Below are 24,334 nucleotides of genomic sequence, written 5' to 3' on the forward strand. Positions count from 1 at the left end.
GCTGGCATAAACACTCTTTGGCATTAAGGTGGGATCTCCAGGCCATGTACCTGATGCTTCAGAAGGATTTCAGATCCATTCACAATTATCCATTTCCTTGATTTAGAAACCATTTACTGGTACTACCTTAATTTCACCGGGATTCAGGCACAGTGTACAGTATTGATCCCCTTCTAGTCTATTATTGCTACTGGGCATTACCCCAAGCCTTTTCACATTCTTTATCATGTCTTCCAGTGCTTTACGTAGATGCAGTATTAAAATAGCACCAAAGTACCTTGTGCTTTTCTCTGGCAAAATTATCAAGGAACTGAAAAATATTCATCCAGTGCTACCTTCTGTGATCAGCCTTGCAACTTGTGATTCTCTGCCTAGTTTGCAGAAGGGAAGTTTTATTTCACATTATTTGGAAACAAAGATAATTGAGCGTGGTCTTCTGAAAACCTGGCAAGTGATCAACTGTGTTCTGACCTACCACCTCGCATCCACCCAGCTGCTCGTCTCCTCCACATGCATTTCTAATTGCAGAAAAGTTCATTAGAAGCCAGACAATGGCTGGTTCTGAGATGCTGGCAGAGAACAATGGAACCTGTGCTTGGACCCTCTGGTGAATTCCTGCTATTGAATAGTGCATTAAACAACAAGCAGATGGTCTCCCTCCTCCCCCTCCCCTACATCGCTCTTAGCAGATGATTGATGTCCACCTGGCAGTGAAGGCATTAGTGTGATGGGCAAAGGGGCATGTTGGCACTGTTGATTTCCTTAGCAAGAGGTTTACAGATGTGACAGCACTACTCACTCCTGGGCCAGAGGGGAATAATTGGTGCCTGTGAAATCTATATGCTTTCTTCTTCAGTGAACTTAACTGGAGTGAGGTAGATGACTGGCCTAGAGGCGGTCATCTTGCTTCTTTCCTGCCAGCTTCACCCAACAGGAGAGCCATTGTTTTCCTTGCTGCAGAACTGGCAGAGGAGAGAATTATTTGTGATGATGCCGGCTCTTGGCCATCTGCTCGCAGAGAGCATCAGGCCAAGAAAACAGAGTATAAAGTGACTGTTCCTGCTTGTGCTTCCCTGAGGGATTTTTTTTTTTTTTGCTGGTACCACTGCTTGCTGCACTGGCAAGCAGCTTTCTCTGAGCAGCACTCAGTTGGGTGCTGCTTTGGGATGTGAGGAAAATTGGCTTCGTCCAGCAAGGTTATTCAAAATTCTCTGATTATATTTTAAGCCACCTGGTTTATTGATAAAGGGGTGGCTGAGATTAGGCTTGTCTCTGTTTGAATCTCTCTATAGCAGGGGTCACTAACCTTTCGGACCTCAGGGACCACTAAATTCATAATTTTAAATTCTGCAGATGACTAATATGATCTGCCTAATGACTGACTGGGTGGGCGTGGCTAGATGGTCATGTGACTGGGCATGGCCAACTGAATGTCACTCACATTAAGGGGCACCTCGTCAGCCCCTACTTGCCCCTCCCCTGCCAGCCACTCCTCGCCTCCCCGCCCGGGCTCCTTAGGGCCCCAACAGGAAGCAGTTGTTGGAGCTAAGCAGCCACCACGAGAAAGAGTTGGCAAAACAGCTGGCTCAGTTCAAATTGGATCTGACCGAGAAGGAGGTTCAACAGAAGCACCTCACTGAGGACTATGAGCATAGGCTTTCCAAGCAGAGGGAAGACCTGTGGTGTGCAAGGCCAGGTACTGGCGCCTGGAGGCTCAGCGGGCTGAGATGGTCCCACCACTTGTTCCAGTGGGCCATGATGCAGTCCCACTGGAACAAGGCCCTCCGGGTCTTCGCCATCAGCAGCACTTTCCTCCAAACTTCGCCCAAAGCCCTGCACCAGGAGGCTGAAGCAGACCCCAAGTCGGAATTTCTGCCCCCCTCTGATCCGCACAAAAAGACACCGAAGGGGGAGACTCTCTGCAGCAGCACAAACGTTCATTGCATGTATCCAGCCCAGGGGCCATAGTTTGATGAACCCTGATTTAGTGCAATATAAAAAATGCAAATAATTTTTCTGCGGATCACAAAATTTTCTCACGGACCACCAGTTGGTGACCATTGCTCTATAGTTGATAACTGATTTCAAAGGGAATCAGATGAATGACAGAGGGGGGGGGAGGGAGAGGGAGAGAAAGAGATCAAGGAGAATGGAAAAGAAACCCATGGACCCATTTGGGCTATTGAAGTCAGTTAGTAATAATATTCACAATCTTTGCTGACATTTCTTTCTTTAATTTCCCCTGACCAGATTCTAATTTATTTTGATGCTTAAAGAGAATTGACAGTTCAGTTTTCTCTTTTGTAATATATCTGTTGCTATGTGAGTTATAGTCACACTGAAACTTAAAGATAGTAACTAGAAAGGACACAAATACACATCGTTAAAGTTTGTCTCCTTTCATGTTTCCTTCCAGGCTGGAGGACCCGAGATCCCAGTATACTAATTTCCTGCAGAACTTATCTGGGGTCTTTAGACGAGATGTTTTCATACCAACGGTGTCCCCCACTGCACAGACAACAACTGCTCTTACAGTTTGGAAGGTGGCAGACAAGTGAGTGCCAGCTTCCCCAAATGGTTTAATGTTTCTTCTTTCCTAGTGCTGTTTCAGATGTTCTCAAAGCTAAAACTGGTTAGTCTCACCATTCATAGTTATGAGGAGCAGGGTATCCAGTCAGTCCTGAACAAGCCTATAAACAAAAAGGGGGCTAGCAGATGCAAGAGCTATACATCATGGATGTACAGTGCTTTGCATCCAAAGTGGAACCGTTACTTTAGAGATAACATTTGGAATATTCTCTGCACCTTTCAACACCTCCTTAAAAAAGCTACACCTTTTCCTGTGTTGGCACAAAAGGCACGCATCCCAGGAAAATTTATGTTTAAGCTATGCAGCATGTTATGACAAGTGTGCTGCATCCTTTTGGCATCTCATTAACGCCAGTGCATATTTTCTTGGGATTCGATAGTTGCTGTGCCAGCCCAGGAAAAGGTGCAGCATTTTAAAAGAGGTCATGAGAAGTTGCAGTGAAATTTCCCATGTCCCTTGTGAAATACCTTTTTTTTTTTTTTTTTGGCTTTGAAGCCAGGTAGCTGCACATCACGGCTATACTCACATGCATGCTCATCACCTGTTCCCTTTTATGGTAAGCAACATAATGCGGAATGTAGAAAGGGAGTAAGAATTGTAAGCCAAATAAATTAAATTGTGAATTTAGAAAAAGAAAACAAAATAAAGCTCAGTTTAATTCACGACAACATCCTCTCTATACTTTTCTACGGTGGCAACTGTCTTTGCTTCCATTATGTCCTTTCAGAGATTGATACACTGACTCTTCTTTAAATTTCTCACCTCTCTCTAAGGACCTCAGCATCTCCTACCATTCTTCCTCTATGTCTTTCATAGATTTGCTTTATGTTTTAATTCTTATTCATTCTTCCTATACGATCAAACCATTTCAATGTACTTTCATACTGATCACTCATTTCCATAGTCATCATTCATTTGGCACTCACTCATTCTTGATTCTTTTTCTTGTTTTACCACCATATTTCTTAAATACCCCTTTCCTACTGCATTCAACTTAACTTTTCTTTTGGCATAATAAATTCCCAATTTATTCACATTTTTTTCCTATTCTGATTAGTTTCTAACCTTCAAGTCCATTTTCATTCCATAATTCAGACCCATTTATTTTATCAGTTTCTCCAAAATCAACAAACATACAATAAATGTTCTCACAAATAGCACAGGATCTATCATTTCAGTATTTTGCGAAGAATGTCTCAATGCCCAAATCACTCTTCTGCTCAGTTCCAATTTAGTAGGATTTTGGTGAAATTTCAATTTGGACAGATAATCTGTGGAAAAATCATTCCTGCATTTCAGAGTATATTTGGGCAAAGATGACAGAATACATGATTGAATCCAGCTCTATAAAAGTACACACATAAAAACTGAAAGATGAAGAGAACTGATTCTTAAGAAAGTAACTTATTATGTCATACTACTCATTCTCAAAGCACATTTGTACATACACATTAAAGTGGTTCTGTCTGGGGAAAGTAGTTAGCTCTTCTTTCTTTTGTTCAAAGTAATTTTCATATTACTTGGAAATCAAGCTGGTTTATCTGGTGTCATAGAATAAGATACATATTCATAATGGATTTCACTGAGACCCACTCCAATTAAAGATACTCTGGCAAGAAATCTTTAAAAACAGCAAATCGTTTGGGGAGGAATAAAACAGTGATTGATACAAAGCATGAAGACAAGACACTTAAGCATTAAAAGAAATAGAGGCCTAGTTCAAGTTGTGATCAAGTGTGTGGTCAGAAGGGAAATTAAATCATGGAACTCTTTTCCATGGATTTTTGGAATTTAGCAAAGAATATGGGTGTCAGTGCAAATTTATAGAAATTAATCTCAAGAGAGATAATGGAGGGCAATTAAAGTCTCATTTCTTTTTCCAAAGAAGATCCTTACTAGTTCTATAGGCACAGTTCAAGCTACCTTTATATATCTCTGACCACTGCTGACAAACTGGTGGGTCAGATGATGCCAAAGGAGGTGTTAGATTACACCCTAGAATTGCCATTTTATGTTGTGTCAGTTATCAATAAATTTTCCCCTTTTTTGGTTAATGTTTGTGACACAGGAGAAAGATATACATGGCTGATTTAGAATCTGCAGTGCTCTACACCTTAAGGATAGAGGCTGCAGTATTCCCCAACCTTGAGGGAGAGCGACTCTCTGCTTTGAAGGACTTTGTGTCTGTTTTGGTCCAGGTGAGTGATGTGAAGCCTTTAGACCTGAGAGACTTTCCAAACAATTCCTCTCTCTTTCTGCCCTCCCCCCTTTTATAGCCAGGTATTATTCAAAGTACGACCATTTGTTCAGCAATTGTTTAACATTAGTGTGACGCTGAACAAATGGCAGTTAAACCTGGTCCCTGAAATTATGGTCATTGCAGCACCCTCTATTGTCATTTGATTAAATTTTGGGCACATTGCAGCCTGCCTGTATATATTATAGTAGGGTTGCTTCAACTCCCTCTATCTGCCTCCCCCTCCCCCTTCTCTGCCATTTTGGCTGTCCTGCACTCACTGGCCTTCTCGCCTCTGCTGGCCTTGCCACCGCAACTGACCGTTACCCTCTTCTTCCTGCTATTGCTGATAAGGCATCCTGCCTCTCCCCAAGGCCGCTGCTGTCCACGCCAGGACTGTTTCTTGAGGCTGTGTTGGCCCCTTGTCCAAATTCCATTTGAACTTCTCACAGGGATGGCAGCGCCAGCAAGTACAGGGCAGCAAGGCTAGTAAAGATGGAGGCGGCCCAAAAGAAAGAGAAGTGAGGGAAGACAAGTTGATGGGGGCAGTTGAAAAGGAGACAGTCTCTTACCAAAGTTTGGGGCTGGAGAGACTATGTTGGGAATGGTTTGAATTGGGGTAGGTCTTTGGCTAACAACTAGCCAACCAAATAATATTTGGTTAATGATGGCAACCAGGATTGCTGGTTGACCACTAAGCAATGTGGTCATGTGACATCGTGCTTTACAACCACATCAGTTAATGATGGACATGGGCAGCAAATCAATTTAATAAATAAATAATAAAATAAAATTCTGGTCCCAATTGCCATTATATCTTGAGCACTACCTCTCTATATATTTGCCTTTTTATAATCTTATCAGTAATTCTGTTTTTTTAAACGTATATGAAATTATTTGATTTGGAGAGTAAGTTCAGCCTTAAAAGCCATCCATAAACTGTTAATACGCTCCTTTCTCTAGACAAAAATCATAATTCCCCCTTTAATAAAATACTACTTCTAAACAACACTGTTTCTTTACCTTTTAGAGAATTATTAATTTATGTAGCATCCTTGTGAACTTTCCTGAAATGTGCTCATAACACTGCTAAGCAGCATCTATGGGCAATTCTGCAAAAGCAATTATAAGATTTTTTATTACTAAATGTCTTTTGAATGTTTAGTTTTTAAAAAGTTTTAAGGCCTTTCCAAAATTCAACAATCTTGTGAAATTTCAATTTTTTTAATTAAAAAGGGAGACAGGGAGTGCCTCGCATCTGAAAAAGTTAGTTTTGGAAAATTGTGTACATGTTATGAGGGTTGTCACACACTGGCTGCTATGGTGGATGAGGCCAGTCACATAATATTGACAGGAGACCAATGGAGATGCTTTCCAACTCCTTTTTTTAGCCTTCAAGGATATTCCCTGTCACTTCAGTTGACCTCTTTCTTTTTTCCGGGCAAAAAAGATAAAGCATGGAGCTACAGCCCATGCCCCTAGAGAAAACATGGAGCTACAGCCCCATCATTTTCATTTTCTAAGAATCTCTCCAGGGTTGTTGGAGAAAAGAAGGCAGAGCTGGGGAGTGGAGGTAAGCATGTCATAAGTTTAGAGTCCTTGAGTTGCCACAAGCATTCTAAATCCATCGCCTCCTAATTCCATTGATTTTTATCGGTGCCAATTTAGTGCTGAACTTTAGTTTACCAGATTCTTGTGGATAGTGAAATATGAATGGTCCTGATTCTTTGCACCTGACAAGGATTTATGCATTCTTGGAAATAAAGATTATGCTTAAAACTGAGACTTCGCTTTCCAGCATGTTATTTTCCTGTATGTGCTTTTTTTGTTGTTTTTTACAGCATGATTTAAAAATCTGTATCGGCCAAAGTCTCTGTGGGCAACACATTGAGAAACAAGGCATAAATATTTGTGGTTCTGACTCAATATAAAGATTTGTTTCTCTCTTGAGAATCGATGTTTTTCTTAGTTGCATTCCAGGATTTCCCTGAATACCATTCTTTGAACTTTTTCTCACTCATCACAGTTTTTGAATAATTTGGGTTTAACAAAGAAAGAACTAATAGTTTTGAACAATAGAAGATAATTGGTTTGTCCAACTTAAACATGGCCCCAATTAATAGTGTCTGAGCTTAAACAAAGCTAAGCAGGGAGGTCCACCATAAATCCCAAGGGTTTAGATTAGACTGAGAAGTCAAAAATTATCCTGAAAGAAGGCAATGGAAAATAACTTGCATATTGTTGCCAAGAAAATTACAGGGACAGAGTCCTCAGAAGCTGAGCTGGATTTAGGACAGTCAGATTGAATGGTAATATTGTATAAGATTTATTATCTCATTTCAAAGCACTTCTCTTATCTACTTACCCAATTTCTCCTAAATCCACTTCCTCAGAATGGCTGATATAATTCAGTGAATTTCTTTCCCTTTCCAAACAATGTCAGAGAAAAATTGAGCATGATTAATTCATACATTAAAAAGCAAAGCAATTGTATATGAAAATCATACTTATTTCTATTCTACCTCCACATAGTCTGAACCTTTCAATCTCAGTTCTTTGTAAATTGAAATAATGCCAATAGGCCAATCTATAATGAAAGAACTATTCAAGTTCCAAATTTTCATTTCTGACTACCAGTACCTTATACAGTTTATTTTAAATTTACTCCTATTCTTGTATGTCTGAGCAAGCATAAAACTGGGAAAAAAGATTCAAGCATTAGCAGAACATCACATTTTTTGTTTTGAATGCTTGTAAATTTTAATGTAGTGTTTCTCAACCCTGACAGCTTGAAGATGTGTGGACTTCAACTTCCAGAATTCCCCAGCCAGCATTGGGAATGGCTGGACTGGCTGGGGAATTCTGGGAGTTGAAGTCCACACATCTTGAAGTTGCCAAAGTTAAAAAACACTAATAACTTCTAAGATATATCTGCTTCTTCTCTAATGTGGATATCAAGGGAAATGCCTAAATGCGTTTACAAGGCTTAAGTATAGATTCCAAATATTTTTATTTTTTTTTTGCTAAACTATAATTCTTACTGTAATAGGAGGGGAATATTATTAGTTTATATAAATATAAAATTTATCTGCCTGGACAGGGATTTTCATCATTTGAAGCTATATAAATCTTGATTGAATATAAGTGTTAGTAAGACATGTGCTATGATGTTTCAGATTTCCTATATCACGTATTCACATGGGCAAAATCTCTGTGGCTGGGAGATTATTAAATCTGCCCTTTAAGATTGCCAAAGAGAGGGTCTTAAAATAAGAAAAGTCCAGCAGTATTTAGGTGATTTGCAGGGTAATAATTTAGGCTTTCTCTAATATTTCTGTATGACTGATGGTTTGGCTGAGCTCACGCTGTAACTCTGTAGCCTCACTTTACTATTACTCATCCCCTTGATTCTTATTTCCATCGGTTTATATACATTAAAAATACCTGCCAAGTCAAATTGTATGTAGTTTCTGGTTTTCATTGTAGCATAAACTTTGGTCAATCAATGTTCTGAAAGAGCCCGTGACTTTTTTTTCCCATAACCAATTTACATTTGAAAAAGCACAGTCAGTGTTGTATCCGATGCGAAGTGTGTTGCTAGATTTGAGCCACAAGGTGGAGAAGTCTACCTAAGTTCCAGCCACTTAACTCATTATTAGCTACAGAGAAGTTCCCTGAAGATGGGCTCCAACACGAGTCCAAAAGCTCGGAAGACAAAACCTCTGGTCTCCAGTGACCAACCTAGATTGGATCCCGTAACTCATTATTTCCTTGGTCTTTTTCATGCCAGGTTTTTCCTTTCAATTACGTTCCTTCTCTACATACAAAATAAAAATAAAGCTTTGGAAGGCTGTATTTTTTTTTCTAGAAGGTCCAGCATCTCAACAGGCTTTCTGCTACCTAGGCATTCTCCTTACTTAATTAGAAAGATAGATTTGTGTTGCTTTAATTCTCTGTAAAGTGTGTCTGGCTATATATTCAAATAAGTTAGTATATAATCTTCAGATAGAAAATAAATTTTTGGTTCACTTGAAGTCTCTGTGTGCTGATTTTTAAAGAAATAATCAAAGAAAAATCTCCTTTCTTTCATCAACATCCATTGCTGATTTACTTTAATTGCCGCCCTGCCATTTAATACTGCTTACATTTTCTCACTGAGAAACAAAACAGGTGTTTTCCTTTTATACGTCCTCTCAATCAATATTCCTGTTTTCTCTGAACTTGCTCCCCTCCTCCAGTCAACCTGTCATTAGCCTGGCTTTCTTTTAGTGACATGGCTTTTTCTGCTACATTTCTCTCCCCCCACCCCCACCCCCAAGTTGGAGCATATAGCTCTTTGATCCCTCTCCCCCCTTCCTGGAGTGCTTGTGGTTTTAAAGTGCTGATGCTAATCGGATTTGAGATGACTTATTGTCAAAGTAGCTTTCTGTGATCCTTGGAGACTATTTTGGACTTAGAGTCAAGATCTGGATCTTGGCTGTAAGCCCATAGGGACTGAGTTGTTTGCTACTGCAGCATCTTGAACACCACTCAAAAAAAAAAAAGCCCCTCTTAGTATTAGCAAGTAGTGGGCTGGATTTGAGAGGAATGCCATAAAGCCCATTGGAAAACAGGAGATGAAGTACTGAGCTTACAGGGCAACTAGCTGTTCTCTGTTTTCAGTGCCCCCTTTTTCAAGTGCTGCCAAGATCTGCCACCAATAACTGGATGGACAGTGCAGAAAGATACATCCATGGCTTTTTCAACAGAGTTGGAGCTATATAGGAAACAAGGGTATGGTTTTGGCTCAGGTTACTCCTTCTTGCTGACTTGTGATCTCTGTGTGATTGGGTGGACAGATGTTCTTGCATTTGGTGTTAACAACATTAAGCTTTTGGTGCTAAAGAATGCCAGAGTCTATATCAATAACTCTTTGCCGCAACAGTTCATGATTGCAACTGAATATTTTTCACACTGATTTAAGCCTTATTTATGTGTGGCAGCTAATATACTTCTTATAGTTTGAATAAATTGGCACCGATAAGTGGTATCTCAGTGATTCGGTTGTAATAGATTGCTACAAGGTTTAGACTTCACATGTCTATTGTGGCTTAAACTGACTTATTTGTCAGTCTTTAGTCTGATGGAAGCTAATGGGTCTTAGATTATTTTCTGTTAGCATGCTTACAGCTTCTAACAGAATCCTGGATGGTCTCTGGAATAATATGTTTTGGACAATAAATATGAGCCTGACTACATGTCCTATTTTATATTTGTTGAATTTGAAATGCCTGGATGAATTCCATTCTTTCTCTCTCTCCTCCACTAGAGAAAAGGCTCATCATGTGACTGATTACTCTGGTACCTGCATATGTCCTACTTGGGACAGAGGTGTTTCCCCCTCTAAGTTAATGTGATATTGTTTAGTTGTTGTTTTTTAAGAAAATGGATTTGGGATGCCATCCAAATACAGTACTCTGTGTTGTCACACCATGATACTATACACATATGCTTCAGAGAATAACTCCATCTACACTTTTTAATCTTTTCCTTCCCATTCTTATTTTTAAATTCAGCATTTTGCTGGGCAGTTGGTAGTCAAGAATTACCTTTACAACCTGGATTTGTGGCTGAGACCAAAGACAATTGTTTTGCAGAGTGAATGGGAGGAAGCTCTAAAGAATAAAAAGGAGGTAGGTTATATATAAAATATATAAAAGTTGAATATATAAAGCCCACTAGATATTGGTAGTATTTTGTCTCCAACGCTACAAGCTCCATGTGTAACTTGCTAGATGCCATTGTTATCATATATTATGGAGCTGTCTCAAGATCTAAATTTATTGCAAAAGTATATTGAGTTTCATTAGGTTATATTATGAATAATATAAATATTTTCTGTGATCCACACACTGTTCTGTTTAAGTTTTTCTTTAAAAATATATTGTCTTTAATTATGAATAATATTCATAACAATTTAGGATTATAATTAAGGCAGAGTATTTTGCTGTATTATTTGTCTCTACAGCTATCCTTTTTAACGTTCTTTACCTCTGTTTTATTTTGTGTACCATAAAATTACTCTCCAAATTATTGGTTTGCAAATGGCCAGCTTGACCTAGAGATGAAGGTGTTGTAATGACATTGAGGAGACCCAAGCTCACATCCACCTTCTGCACAGAAGCCTCTGGGCAACACTGGGCCAGCTGCCCCCTCTCAGCCCAATCTATCTCACACGGTTGTTGTTCCGGGGAAAAATAAGAGGGAGTACTATGACAGCTTCTGAATGAAGGGAGAAATATAAAACTAAGAAATAATTAAATTAAAACATGGGGAAAATTCTCACTGCTGTATTCCCACTGAGGCAGATAATGGTCACTTTGACTATTATTTTATTATTTTAATGTTTTTCATGCTGCTCACCACCAAGAATTACTTGTATTGGATGGGTGGTGGTATTGATTGATTGATTGAACAAATAAACGAATGAATTTACTTAATGGGATGGGAAAAAACAATGGGCAGCCCTTGTTCAATCTATGTTCTTGTCAAATTTCTTTCTTTTTGGTGGTGGTGGGAGAAGGACAAAAAGCCTAACTGTCCATAGTACACAGGCAGTAAGGAAGCTGCTTGGGGAAACAACCTGGGAAGGCAAGGAGATCATGGTCCAGTGTCAGGATGTCATAGGGCAAAAAGGGGAAATCTCAGAAGTAGGGAAAACATTAGGAGAATGAATGAAAAACAACAACAACCAGAAAAACAATTGTTTTGAACCCTAAACAATCCACTCTGTACATTTCCATTGAATAGTTGCAAGTCATCCATGATTTGGCAGAAATTTAACTCAGAACAGGTTGGTTGTTCCAAGTTGCAAATAAAACTAAATCATGATGAGATGAATGGGGTGAGAACTTCACATCCTCTCTTTCTTAAGCAGCTCCCAGCTGCTCTTTTTTGTTCCATCTACCTGCTCCTCACCCCCATCCTTGATTTTGTTTCTCTTTTGCTTGGAACTGACATGTTGTGGTCCATGCAGTGAATGAAATGGGGTATCTTGTTCTGTGCACAGCCTTTTTCCTTCAATCTCCCTCCTATCTTTTAGTTTCCAAATGCCACGTTACCTGAGAGACCTCAATGGGTAGGATGTCAAGGAAGCAAACCTCAATTCCGGGGTTTTCCATGTGGACTCTGGACTCTCTTCCATCACCTGACGGTTCAAGCAGCATGTCAAAAACAGTCTGGTAAGTAACTGCATTAAAGCTTTTTATTCCATTCATCACACTGAACTTTAGAATGGAAGGTCTGGATCCACAATCATAGTCCTTGGATACATTACTCTTTACCATTTTGATGAGATTTTTTTAAACCATAAAATGCTGGCAGAAATATATCTGCAGTGTCCATTAAATTCATCACCTTTTCACTCTCATCTGTTGCAGATAGAGCATTTTATACATATTGTTGTATTATTCTTTTGTCAGATTTATATCCTAGATTTTTCTCTCCAAGATCTCAATCCAGTGCGCTTCCCTTCTCTTATTTCCCCCCCCCACAAGAACAACTCTATAAGTTAAATTTATGCTGAGTGAGAGGGGTCCAAAGGTAACCCAATGAGCTTCCCTGGGTGGAGATGGACTATAAACCTGATCTCTCCAGTCCTTCTCCAAAACCTTAGTGAGTATATCATGCTGGCCCTCACATTTGAACATGCTTAGAAAACATTTTGGGAGTTGGTTAATCACTGGCAATGTTCTGTCTTTGCCATTCATCTCTCTGATTAAAAAATAAATAAAAGAGAAATAGAAATAACACAATTGCTCTCATACCATTTTTAATATTGTTTGTGATGATTAAATATCTATCTCTTATTGGAGAAGTTATCACAAAGCATGGGAGTTCCTCTTTAATTTTATTTTTTAAACCATTGCTCTATGAGATCTCCTATGTTTGTGTGTATATGTGTGTGTGTGTGTGTATGTGTATATGTATATATATATACATATATATATACATACATAAATACATATACATATATGTATATATATATCTACTGCACTAGTTCTACACTATTTTGTCACACCTCATCCAAATGCATACAATTTTATGGCTTTAAGAGAGAGAAGGAAGCATTTAAGTCAGAAACATTACTTAGAAAATAAATGGTAATAACGATCTATGAACATGCTGGATATTTCTCCATTTATATTCAGATAGTGGTCATTTGCTCCGACAGTAAAATATTTCATTTTTAGATGGACTGCCTTGCCAGTTCAAAGTTAACAAAAGAGAAATAAGTTGATTTTTGATTAGCAAGTGATAATACATTGTTTTTAATAAATAAATTATAGGTGAATAACTCTTAGTTGTACCTCGTTTCCCTTCTATAAGGTTCTCATTTTGATACCTTTCTTGATAAGGTTGGCTCTTTTTAAAAATATCAGGGGCAAATGCATTCTTCCCCTTTCATCTGTTGCTCTGCTTTGGAGAAGAAACATGATTTGAATTCACTTTAGGAAAATGGTAGTTGTTGTGGGTTACTTTTCCATTCCATTTTACTTTGGTGTTAACAATTGTGGTTTAATTTTCAGTTTCCTCAGGTATACCTGAAGTTCTTCCTACAATGAGGGGATACATCCGCAATTTCTTTGGCTGCAGGATGTGTGCAGAGCACTTCGAAGCGATGGCAGCTGAGTCTATGCATGAAGTGAAGAACAGGGACGAGGCTGTCCTGTGGCTTTGGTCAAGGCATAACAGGGTCAATGCTCGCTTGGCAGGTGAGGATTCTGCTCCTGGCAGTCTATTTTTTGACCATTTTAACCAGCAGGTATCCTGTTTCCCTAGCAATATATAGCCTTCCAGAAGCTTACTTGGTTGTTGGGTTTGCCACAGAAGAACAGTCCTTGGAGGTACTGTAAGCTGTGCAGAAAGAGAACAAGCTCACCCAGTGAGCTTTCATGATTGAGGGTGGACTTTAATCTTCTCCATTGACTTTGGATATCGGAAGCTGACTGTGAAGGTTGCAAATGGCAATCCCATGAGTATGGAATGCTACAACCTTCGTAAATGTGTGTTGGCTTCTAAGTGCTCAAATTGCAATCATGTGACTGCAGGGACTCTGCAGGTAGTTGCAACTTCAAGGACCAGTTATAAGTCTCTCTTTCCAACACCCATCATATGGTCAAATGTCTGCTGAATAAGTGGTTGTTAAGCAAAGGCTACTGTGTGTTCTGACTGAGTTCCATCCCATAGAAACATGGAATAACTGAGCTGGAAGGGACGTTGGAGATCTTCCATTCCAACCCTTTGCTCAAGCAGGAGACCCTATACCAATTCAGACAAATGTCCAGTCTCTTTTTGAAAGCCTCCAGTGATGGAGCATCACAACTTCTGGAGGCAAGCCATTCCATTGGTTGATTGCTCTCGCTATTAGGAAATGTCAAATATGAAAGCTTTCATTTTAAGAATTATTCTGTAGCTCTCCTTGAAGACAATTGATGTTGGGGAAATTGAATATAGGTAGTCTTGACTTACGACCACAACTGAGCCCCAAATTTCCACTGCTAAGCAAGACAGTTAAGTGAGTTTTGCCCATTTTACAATCTTTCTTGCCACAGTTGTTAAGTGAATCACTGCAGTTAAGTTAATAACATGGCTGTTAAGTAAATCTGGCTTCTCCATTGATTTTGTCAGAAGGTGGCCAAAGATGACGTTGCAACCACCATAAATACATGCCAATTGCCAAGCATCCAAATTTTGATCATGTGACCATACGGATGCTTCAACCGTTGTAAGTGTGAAAAATGGTCACAAGTCACTTTTTCAGTGCCCTTCTAACTTTGAATGGTCCCTAAATGAATGGTTGTAAATCGAGGAGTATCTGTAATAGCTTGTTTCTACAACTGGTTGGCTTGGTTACCTTTTCATTCTGCACTTTAGTGCAGTTACCTTCCAGGATGCACTGGCCTTTTTAATAGCCATCTCACCTTTACTGGATGTATTGTTGTAATGCTGGGATCTGAATAAAAAAATAGGCAGGGACCAATTGATTCTGTATTGTGATGGCGCAAACTAAAAGTGATCAGAATTCTTGATATGAGAAGCTTCCTCATCTTTTTTGTTAGTTTGCAGTCAAGGCCTGATTAAGGGAGAGATTGTTTCTTGATTTAAATAGTTCTAATTATAAATGGAAGCATTTTTGAAACACATACACAGAGAGAATTTTTATTTGACTGAGTTTACATGCAGCATCTGTTTCACTGATTCTAAAACAAAATAAATAACTTTTCTTTCTCAGAACATTTTGCTTAGAACTCGATTAGGCCTGACAGGCTATATATTTCTGGCTTGCAGAGTCCTCTAGCTCCCTGCCTCAGCAGCCCTGAGGACACTGTAACTTGAAAAGAAACCTGAAAGGCACCTCACCACCCACCACGCTGAAGAAAACCACCCTCTCCTTCCCTATAAAAGGAGGAATTGCAGCAAAGTGTTGCAGGCAAGAGCATTGTGAATTAACCCCTGCCTGCCATAACAAAAAAACAAAAACAAAACTAAAAAAAATCAGTGAAGAATACTTGGATCGGAAGAGGGCAGAGAGGGTCAGACAGCAAACACTGATTCTTGTTGTCAGAAAGGAGTCAGCAGCTGGTGATTTTGAACCAGAGACTTAGCTACTAAATCTTCTTCATCTTTTCTACTGGGGGCTTCTAAAGGCTGACACGTGCCTTGAGAGGACCTTCCTCCAGGACTGCTGCCCAAATGCTGTGCTTCTCACAGACAGATGCAGTCCCTTGTTCTACAGTCCTGTTTTGCCTGACAGGAGGAGGAGTAGGTGACTCCCCTTGACAGATGATTGTGAGAGTAGAAAGTAGAGGGACTCATTGACCAAGCCAGGGAATCAAAGGAGTTATTTACTCTTTGTTCCTCTTGGGTTTTCCCACCCTCTCTGTCTATCCCTAGGGACATAATCTCTGATCTTCTGAGGCGTATTTTCTTATTCTCTTTATACAGACACCCACCCATACATTTCTTCCTTCAAGCCCAGGGTAAATAACAGCCACTAAATAGGCTAAATCCTCTTCAGAATTTCACTGGAGCCTTTAATAAATGCCTGTTAAAGTCAGTCTCTTAAATGCTTTGGACTGTCAACAGTCCAAGGGAATGTTGATGGCATATCTACTAACAATAGGGAAATCGCCCAATGAATGTAGATAGCAGATTCTTTATTGCAAGCATTTGCTAAAATTGTGATGTTATGACTTCAAATATCCACAAGTTGTTTCCACAATATGAATCTTTCTTTGTTGTTCTCAGCAGATTCTCCATATAGAATGCTTATCTGCATTTATCTTATCTGATCCTGCTGCACCTTCTTCTCCTTCTTATAGTCTATCGAATTGCTCTGGACTTAAAAACGATTTCAGCCCTTTTTGCCTAAATAGCAGTTCTTGTATATGTCTGTAAAGATCATGTTCCTTTTCTTCTATAGTTAGAGATAGAAGATTGACCTGATAGAATTGGGTGTATTTCAAATATCGGATACTTAGAAAGAAATGATAAAAACTGGGTATCCTTGGTATGCCCTATTCTGAAAAATTTGGGGGAGGTAAAAATTTATTTATTTACCTTTGCTTATTCAAAACATTTATATGGCCATCCAACTCAAACAAAGCAACTTTGAATGGCATATAATCATTAAACAAAAATACAAAAGGAAAACAGTATGTGCCACTAAAACAAAATAAATCAGTTTAATGGCATGTTGTACTCTATCAAATATGACCGCTGCTTATCTTGACTCAAGTGCTGGGGTTTTAACTGCTTAAACTTCTTACTGTAGCAGTTCACCTTTGGCAAAGGCAAGTCAGGTGTTAGGTAATCTACACGGTGCTTTAAAAAAACAAAACAAAAACCTGGCACCAAGGAAAGCAGATTCGTTTGTAAGATAGAAGCATGCAGTTTTACTTTTGTAAGTAAAAAAACAGTATTATTTCCAAGTGGTGGCAATGATGATGATCTGCTATAGCCATTCCCCCCCACCCCCCCCTTAGGTATAGCCTATAATTTAAATTTTGGAAGTTGCTTGCTTGCTTTTGTTGTGGGACCAGAATTATCTATATATGCGTAGGCATGTTACAGACACAGTATTCCAGTTTCCATTTCTAGTTTAGCAATGAAGTCCATAAAGTCATACAGGACAAGACATCACCTTCAGTCAACTCATTGAATTGGAGCAAAGAAAATATTGGAAGACTTTGTAATAACAAGTGAATAAATAATGTGATTTTTGTCGGGGGGTTTTTAATCCACGATTTTACATCCTCATCTGGAGATGGATTATTGAAGCAATTTTGTGGTAGTAATTTTTTCTTGGCTAAGAACGAGGGAGTTCAAAAGTTTGCATTGCTTTCAAACTAATGAAGCAAATATTTTTATTTTTATTTTCTCTTCAAACCTGTTTCATTGTCAACCATTTTCAACATGCTTTTATGGAAAAGCAGTGTTAATATTTCGATTCATACTTCTCTTAATATTTTATGTCACAGTTACTGAAAACACAGTAAAAATTGTTCAAAGCATTAGCTAAGTATTTCATAACTATTGCCATAAATATTTAGAGACATCTTCTTTGGGTTATCTTTCAGCTTTTGAAAATGAATAAGCATTGAGCAGTTTTTAAAGCAAATCAGTATACATTAGTAGCTTTATTTAAGGTATGTTTATAATTAAGTGCACTACAGATAAATAAAATTGTACGCCATATACAGCAACATCATTGTAGGAAATTAGCTAGTGCAATATAATAATCAATATAAATGTTACCTAATACTAGCAAAACGTTTGTATAATCTACAGTGAATAATGAGTTAAGTTTTCTGGCTTCATAAATATCCATCATAAAGAAGCATTTTAATGGCTTTTTAACAATAAGGTACCGGAGGCAGTAATTAATTAGGCATAAGTCAAACCAGTCACTGCTTATAGACTAAATAGTTTGTGAATGTTAATGTGTGTGAGAATATTATTTGAATAGCATGATAGTAAGATTTTTTTTCATTTTTTTTGTTCAGGTACAGCAACTGATGATCCCAAATTTCCCAAGATCCAGTGGCCTCCCAAAAGCTTCTGCCCTTCATGCCATTACACCTCAACTGACAGTTCTTTGCAGGATGGGAAAAAGTCTATGTGGGATGAGAATCGAGTCTTGATGTTTCTCAAATGGCATTTTTCTGAAAAAAATATTTACATGAATTCTCCCCTGGAGCATCAAACAAGACGTGGTCGAAATGTTGCTCAGCAAAATTATGAAGGTGACTGGAAGCTAGAAGGGGGAGGAAGAGGAGAAGGGAGTGACCAAGATAATCAAAAGGAACCAGACGAAGACAAGAAGACGGAGCAGCTAGAGACTGGGAAAGTAAAAAAGAAGAAATTTGATTTGGGAAAACCTGGTTCTCCAGAGTTGCATAAACCAAGCATTGTCAAGATGAGCACAAAGGCAAAAGAAATGGTGGAGGATATTGTTGATCTTGATACATTTAGTGAGCAGCATTTTAAGAGCAAAGCCTTGAAGCTGGCAAAACAGATTAACATCAGGGAGAGGCGGACTAAGAGGGACACTCGGCTGTTCCTGATGGCAAATGAGGGCCGCCGCTCACTTGATTATATTAGAGAGTCCCTGAGGCATAAGAACTTGGGAGCCAGACAGTTCTCTGGCATCCAAGTGGAAAATGAGAATACTTCGAGGAGAAACCAGTGGATCTATATCCTGGGAATGGGGTTCTCCCGGTTGGATGTCAGCTTGTGTGTTCTCTTGTATTTGCTTTCTTCTGTCTGCCTGTTGGGCATGTACACCTTCTTCCGCATGCGCATGAGTTACCGCAAGGCCCGGTTAGGCTACTCATTGACATGAAATTGAAGGAGAGGTATAGCAGCCATTAGGTAATGGAACGGGTATGTGCATATCAGCTTGATGTGGTGATCTTTCACTAAACTAACAATTCCTATACTGAATATACACAGATGCAAAAATACACAGATGATATATTGGTTGTGAAGGGTGCAAATTAGTAGAGTATACTATTGGATCTCCTAAAACACATGGAAATTGCTACTTCTATATATGAAAGAGTACCTAGTGAACAGGCAGGTCTGTTTTGTCACAGTTGCTAGATCATTTGTATATATTTGTGATTCTGTACCAGAATAAAATAGTTGAGTGTAGTGCAAAAGGGGCATGGGGTCATATTTCAGAGCATATGGTGACAGGCTGATTGTCTGAGGAATCAGGGGCTCTTTATTGTTCTTGGTCTGTGGTGGCGGGAAAGGATTAATAAGCAGAAAGAATTCAGATCTTATTAGATAAATGTAGTACAATCCTCTTTTCAACAGTCAGAATGTAATACAAATACTGTTGCTGTTTTAAGAAAAAAAAAAAGCATGACAAGTTTAGGACCAGCAACAAAGTAGTACTTCTGAAATCTTTGTGCCTTGTGTCCAAACTGAGATATGTCCAAACCCTGTCACATTGTGAAGAAACCTAGTATACAAGCAGCCTAAAATATTGTGCTGGAAGATCTCTTGAACACTTTTCATCTCTTTTCCAAAGCTTCTGTGCCACTATAAAACTGCCCTTAGTAAAACCAGCTATAGGGTGTCGTTTGCCAATAGCGGTAATCAAGCAAACAAAAATGAATTAGGTTCTCCCTTCCATACCCATCTAAAATATAAATTGAAGGAGTTTTCTCGCCATTCTGCATGACTTCTTGGGGTCCTGCGTAGAATATACTTAGTGCTTTTGCCTGTATTTCCCATGCAGCCCAGCTTCTTCCCTTGATCAGATGACGGAAGACAAAACAGCCCTTGAGGGTTTTGAACTTGAACTCATAGTGTAAAGAATTGAAAACAGCTGGCAACAAGTTCAGGTCAAGAATGTGCAGTCGAATAGATAGATCAGTGTAGCAGTTTTTACTAGCTGCTATGTTTCTTTCAGTCCTTTCGCTGTGCCCTTTGTCTTTCTCTCCATATCCTGGTAGCTTCAGCTTTGATGTCATTCCCCTTTTCTATCCTACTATGTAAACCACGGGTGTCAAACTCGCTGCTTCACATTGCCATCACGTGACATATTGCAACATTTCTTCCTTCACGGAGCTGGGGTGGGCGTGGCTGCACGTGACATATCTGGCCCACAGGCCGCCAGTTTGACACCCCTGCTATAAATTTACATCTGTTCTAGTTTTTTAACCAGGTGATGTGTGTCTTCATATTTTACTTAATAGGAGAGAAGAAGTGAAAGCAAAGATGCATTTTTAGGAGTGTAGCTATCACTCCCTGAGCCATGAGTTGATAATTTTTGAAATTATTAGAATTATCCCTGTTGGGGTACCTGCATTCATCTGGAAAGAGTTCTGGAGGAGAGGGAATTAATCAGCACCGCTAAGGATCCTTATGGCCATTACGTTTGATCACTGAGGATTACTTTCCAATTATTTCTGAGCTGCCTCAGTGTGGAAAGAAATAGCTTAGTCTTGTTTAAAAAGAAAGAAGTTATTGGTAAATCAGATAAAAATCTAGCAAGATTTCTTCACTGGGGAAGAATGATACGACCTTAGAAGGTAGAAGACAAATGATACATCTAGATGTCTAATAAGACATTGCAAACTCCTGTTCATTGCATTCACACCTGGTGCCATTATCTTAGGACGGGGATAAGCAACTATGGCAATTTTACAACCTGTGAACTTCAACTCCCAGAATTCCTGAGCCAGCATGGAATTATGGGAATTGAAATCCACAGGTTGTAAAGTTGCCATAATTGCCCACCACTATACTAGGAGGAAAGTGACTCCACCTGGCATTTAGAAAAATGGAAAAATATGTAACACAGGAAGATATTATTGAAGGTACATTCCTCAGAAACTGACTTTTCCCCCCCTAGAGTGCTACTTCTATCTTGGTGTTTGTAGGTGAATATTCATCTTTATGCAAGTGCCTTCTGAAACTTTATCCAGTCCAAGAGAGCTAATATAAGTAGAGCTTCAATAGTCTGTGATTCATATCTCACGTACAAATCTTACCTGATTGTCAGATATCTCTCCACAAATTTAATCTTCTGTCATAGATGATACAGATAGATAGATAGATAGATAGATAGATAGATAGATAGATAGATAGAAGATAGATAGATAGATAGATAGATAGATAGATAGATAGATAGATGATAGATAGATCTATTGATTATAGCTCAATCAATGGATGATAGATGATTACAAAATTGAAGCAGACTACTTGTATGAGTATTTAAAATCTACAAGAAATATGTATTGATATTACTCTTGTAATATCTTTTTTTCCTGGTAACCCTAATAGAAATTAAGGAGGAATAAATCTTCAAATACATCTTCCATTTTGGCTATTGAGAAATACTAATAGTTTTATTCAGCTTTATTTTCAATCCTGCTTTGGTATTTTGAAATAAACGGTAGACTAAAATGTAGTATCTTGACAAAACATCTGAAGGGAATTAATCACTAGCATCCCTCAATTTCTTACATTTTTCCAGCTCATCAGGGATTGGATTTCTCATTTGACTAAGATCAGAGAAAGCCATGGTCTGAATTTTAGGATCATATTTAGCTTGGTTTGGGAGCTGGAACAATTTAATCCAATTTTAGCTAGGCTCTATAATGCTGATGTCAGGTAGCTGAAATGACCAATATTTCTCTCTTTTTTTCAAATAATCGTATTAAGAATTACAAGTAGGAAAAAAACTTAACAACCTTAAGTTTAACCCCTTTAAATATAGTCCCAGAGTTTGTTTTCTGTACATCTTTTTTTAACCCAAGAATATTTAAAACTTTAAAAGATTTCTTTTGTACATCCAGCAAGTAAAGTTTGTTCTTTTAAAAATCATTTCTCACAATGTCCTTCAAGACTTTAACAGATCTCTTTTGTAAATCCAGTAAGAAAAAGTTATTTTTCTGATTTAAATGTATATCCTTTGGTAGTGAAATATCCAGTTTTGTTTGCATATTCAATATATCTTTATATATTTTTCTGCTTGAAACAGTTAAATTCACATCCTAATTATTTTCATATTTATCCGTTGTAGCTTATTCTTCTTGTCTAACTTCATTGTCCCATGTTCCCTCATATCAAAAACTTTGAAGACCAATTTTCAAAAACAAGCATTAAAGCTTGTTGCTCCATTATTTATTTCTTTGTTAACAAAATGAACATATCCTCTAGCTTCCTCTGATGTCAAACCTTCAAGGTCCCATTATCATGTTTCTTCTTTAAAAAGCCCAAACAATCGCCAATTCGACAAGAAGAATTATTCTAATTAATTCAGAATTGTAATTCCAAATCTATCTGGATTTTTAATCTTTGTTACCATTCCAAAATCATATCCTATACATCTTTTTGCCATTTAATCAAAAAATCAATATTTCCAGAGCCTTTAAAATCACATTTAAAGCATCTTTCTCCAAGGAGAAGGCAACTCACTCACTCAATGAATACAGCAAATATTTTCAGGACAATAAAAGAAATAATCCAAAAAGTAGTTAAGAAGTGAGGGTCAGGCAGGCTTTATGTCTTTATGTCATACTTGTGTTACAAGTATGAGCTTGATAGTTCAGTATCCCTCAACTCTCAGCCACTCAACTCAGAAGCTGACCACGAAACAGGCATTCCCTGTGATCTACTCACAAGGAGCAACTGTCTGGAGTCACATGGGTTATCTCAACAATCTCTCCTGCCTCCAGAGATATTTTGCTGGTCTGGATCCATCATTCAGCCACAAATTTCTTTGTACATCTGGTCCTGCTGCCAACAGAATGTTTCTCAACCTCAGGCACTTGCTGTCTGGACTTCCAACTCCCAGAATTCACTAACCAGCTTGTTGAGGTTGAGAAACACTGACCTAGAACTCTGATATCATTTAATGCTGAAGAATAGGCTTCCCTTGGCACAATGGCTTTCTAACAATTATGTGCCATATGACTATGTGTCTGAGGTAATAGTATGGTTAAAATAGAGAAATGAAGGGTCATTGAAATTACTATCCCCAGTTAAAATGTTATGGTCTGTGGGTCAAAGACTTAACTATGAATCATGTTTGCACTAAATGAGAAACTCTATAGACTTTTTCAGGTATCATATAGTTCAGAACTGTCTGGTTCCATGTAGGAAAAAAATCAGAGTTTTGAAATACAGCTTTTTAATATAACAAGATATTTCTCTTATGGTTGTTTACAGGTGACAGTAAACACCAGCATTATATTTTGTTTGTTTAATGGTTGCACTGGTGTTCAAGGTAAGATGCACTCTAGATTTTCATTCAAATGATGTAAATGTCTTTCAGTGCATAGGCTTTTTGGTAAAAAATAATGCTACCATTGCCTTGTTTCTTGTCTATTAACATAATTGTAGTCTCAACTATTAATTTATTCAAGGGACAGTAGGTTTGAAAAACTATTCTAAAAAAACTGTTAATTCTTCTTGGCTATCATCTGTTTAAAAAGGTTATAATTCAGTGAGCTTTTTAGTCAGATTTTAATAGCTAGAGTAGGAATAAATTCTTCTACTCTCATGGAACATAGGAACATACTATTCTCAAAAACTGTGTATTGCCTCAAAAATTAATTTCACAATTCTTCAACTCCTAGTATAGTTGGTACCATCTAGCACAAACTGTACATTCATGAGAGTATGTGTGCTTGGACAAGAATAGGGAGTTTAAATGATCTACCAAATCAAAGGATTAATAGAAATAATAGAAGTACTCCTAATAACTCCTTTTTTCCCTTCTTTTCCCCTTATGAGCAAAACTGAGAACAGTTCCCTTCCATTCACACAGTATATGGTGATGAAGACTATTAGAAGCCAGAATGTGTTCTAGTGATCAGATCTATCCTGTAAACTGCCACTTGACTATCTTATAGTGACAATAATGATGTCTTCTTCATTCCTTATAATGTAAAATGCAGATGAAGGTCAAGACTAAAAACCAAAATCACAGAGTAGGCCTATGAGATTAAACAGTATGTCATTCTTGATCACATAGATCTCCGACTCTAACTAAATAAAAAGGAACATACTGTTGAATGAGGTTTGCTGATCACATTCTGCTTCATAACTAGTGTGGTTAAGGCTGGGATGAAGGATGGGGAATCACCAAGCCATATATGTGTGCCACAGACTGACTGCCCAATAAATGAGTAAGTGTTATAAGTATAGTATACTCTTAAATTGCTAATTACATGATCTCACAAATATGCCTTTTGTTTCCCAGAGTTTCTATGGCAGTCTACCTCAAAGGTCATTGCAGAAATAAATTGTCCTTAACCATCTTGCCATATGATATAACAATAAATTTGTCTGTTAATTTTTTTTCTCCTGTACCATAATGCTGATTGCCTTGTAATGGAACACCGAAGAAGTCACTTTAAACAGGAAATAAGACTTTTTGATTAGCTTTTAGTTCTTTAGAGCCATCTGTGGCTGGTTTATGGATCTAGGAAAACTTGGCATGG

At 38.2% G+C, this 24,334-nt stretch overlaps 1 protein-coding gene across 1 annotated transcript in view; it reads left to right on the forward strand.

Annotated features, from left to right (window-relative positions):
- QSOX1 (quiescin sulfhydryl oxidase 1) overlaps positions 1–20,869 on the forward strand; it is a 58,616-nt gene extending 37,747 nt beyond the window's left edge. Inside the window, exons 7-12 of the mRNA XM_070940939.1 lie at positions 2,417–2,554; positions 4,659–4,788; positions 10,382–10,498; positions 11,908–12,046; positions 13,394–13,579; positions 17,873–20,869. Of these exons, the coding sequence (XP_070797040.1) occupies positions 2,417–2,554; positions 4,659–4,788; positions 10,382–10,498; positions 11,908–12,046; positions 13,394–13,579; positions 17,873–18,711 (1,549 nt within the window). The 3' untranslated portion in view covers positions 18,712–20,869. The remainder of the gene's footprint in view (positions 1–2,416; positions 2,555–4,658; positions 4,789–10,381; positions 10,499–11,907; positions 12,047–13,393; positions 13,580–17,872) is intronic.
- Positions 20,870–24,334: the final 3,465 nt, after the last annotated feature.

This window comes from Pituophis catenifer, unplaced genomic scaffold (genome assembly GCF_029215685.1).
Source record: "Pituophis catenifer annectens isolate HBS135680 unplaced genomic scaffold, rPitCat1.0.hap2 SCAF_3, whole genome shotgun sequence".
In the NCBI taxonomy this organism is placed as follows: domain Eukaryota; kingdom Metazoa; phylum Chordata; class Lepidosauria; order Squamata; family Colubridae; genus Pituophis; species Pituophis catenifer.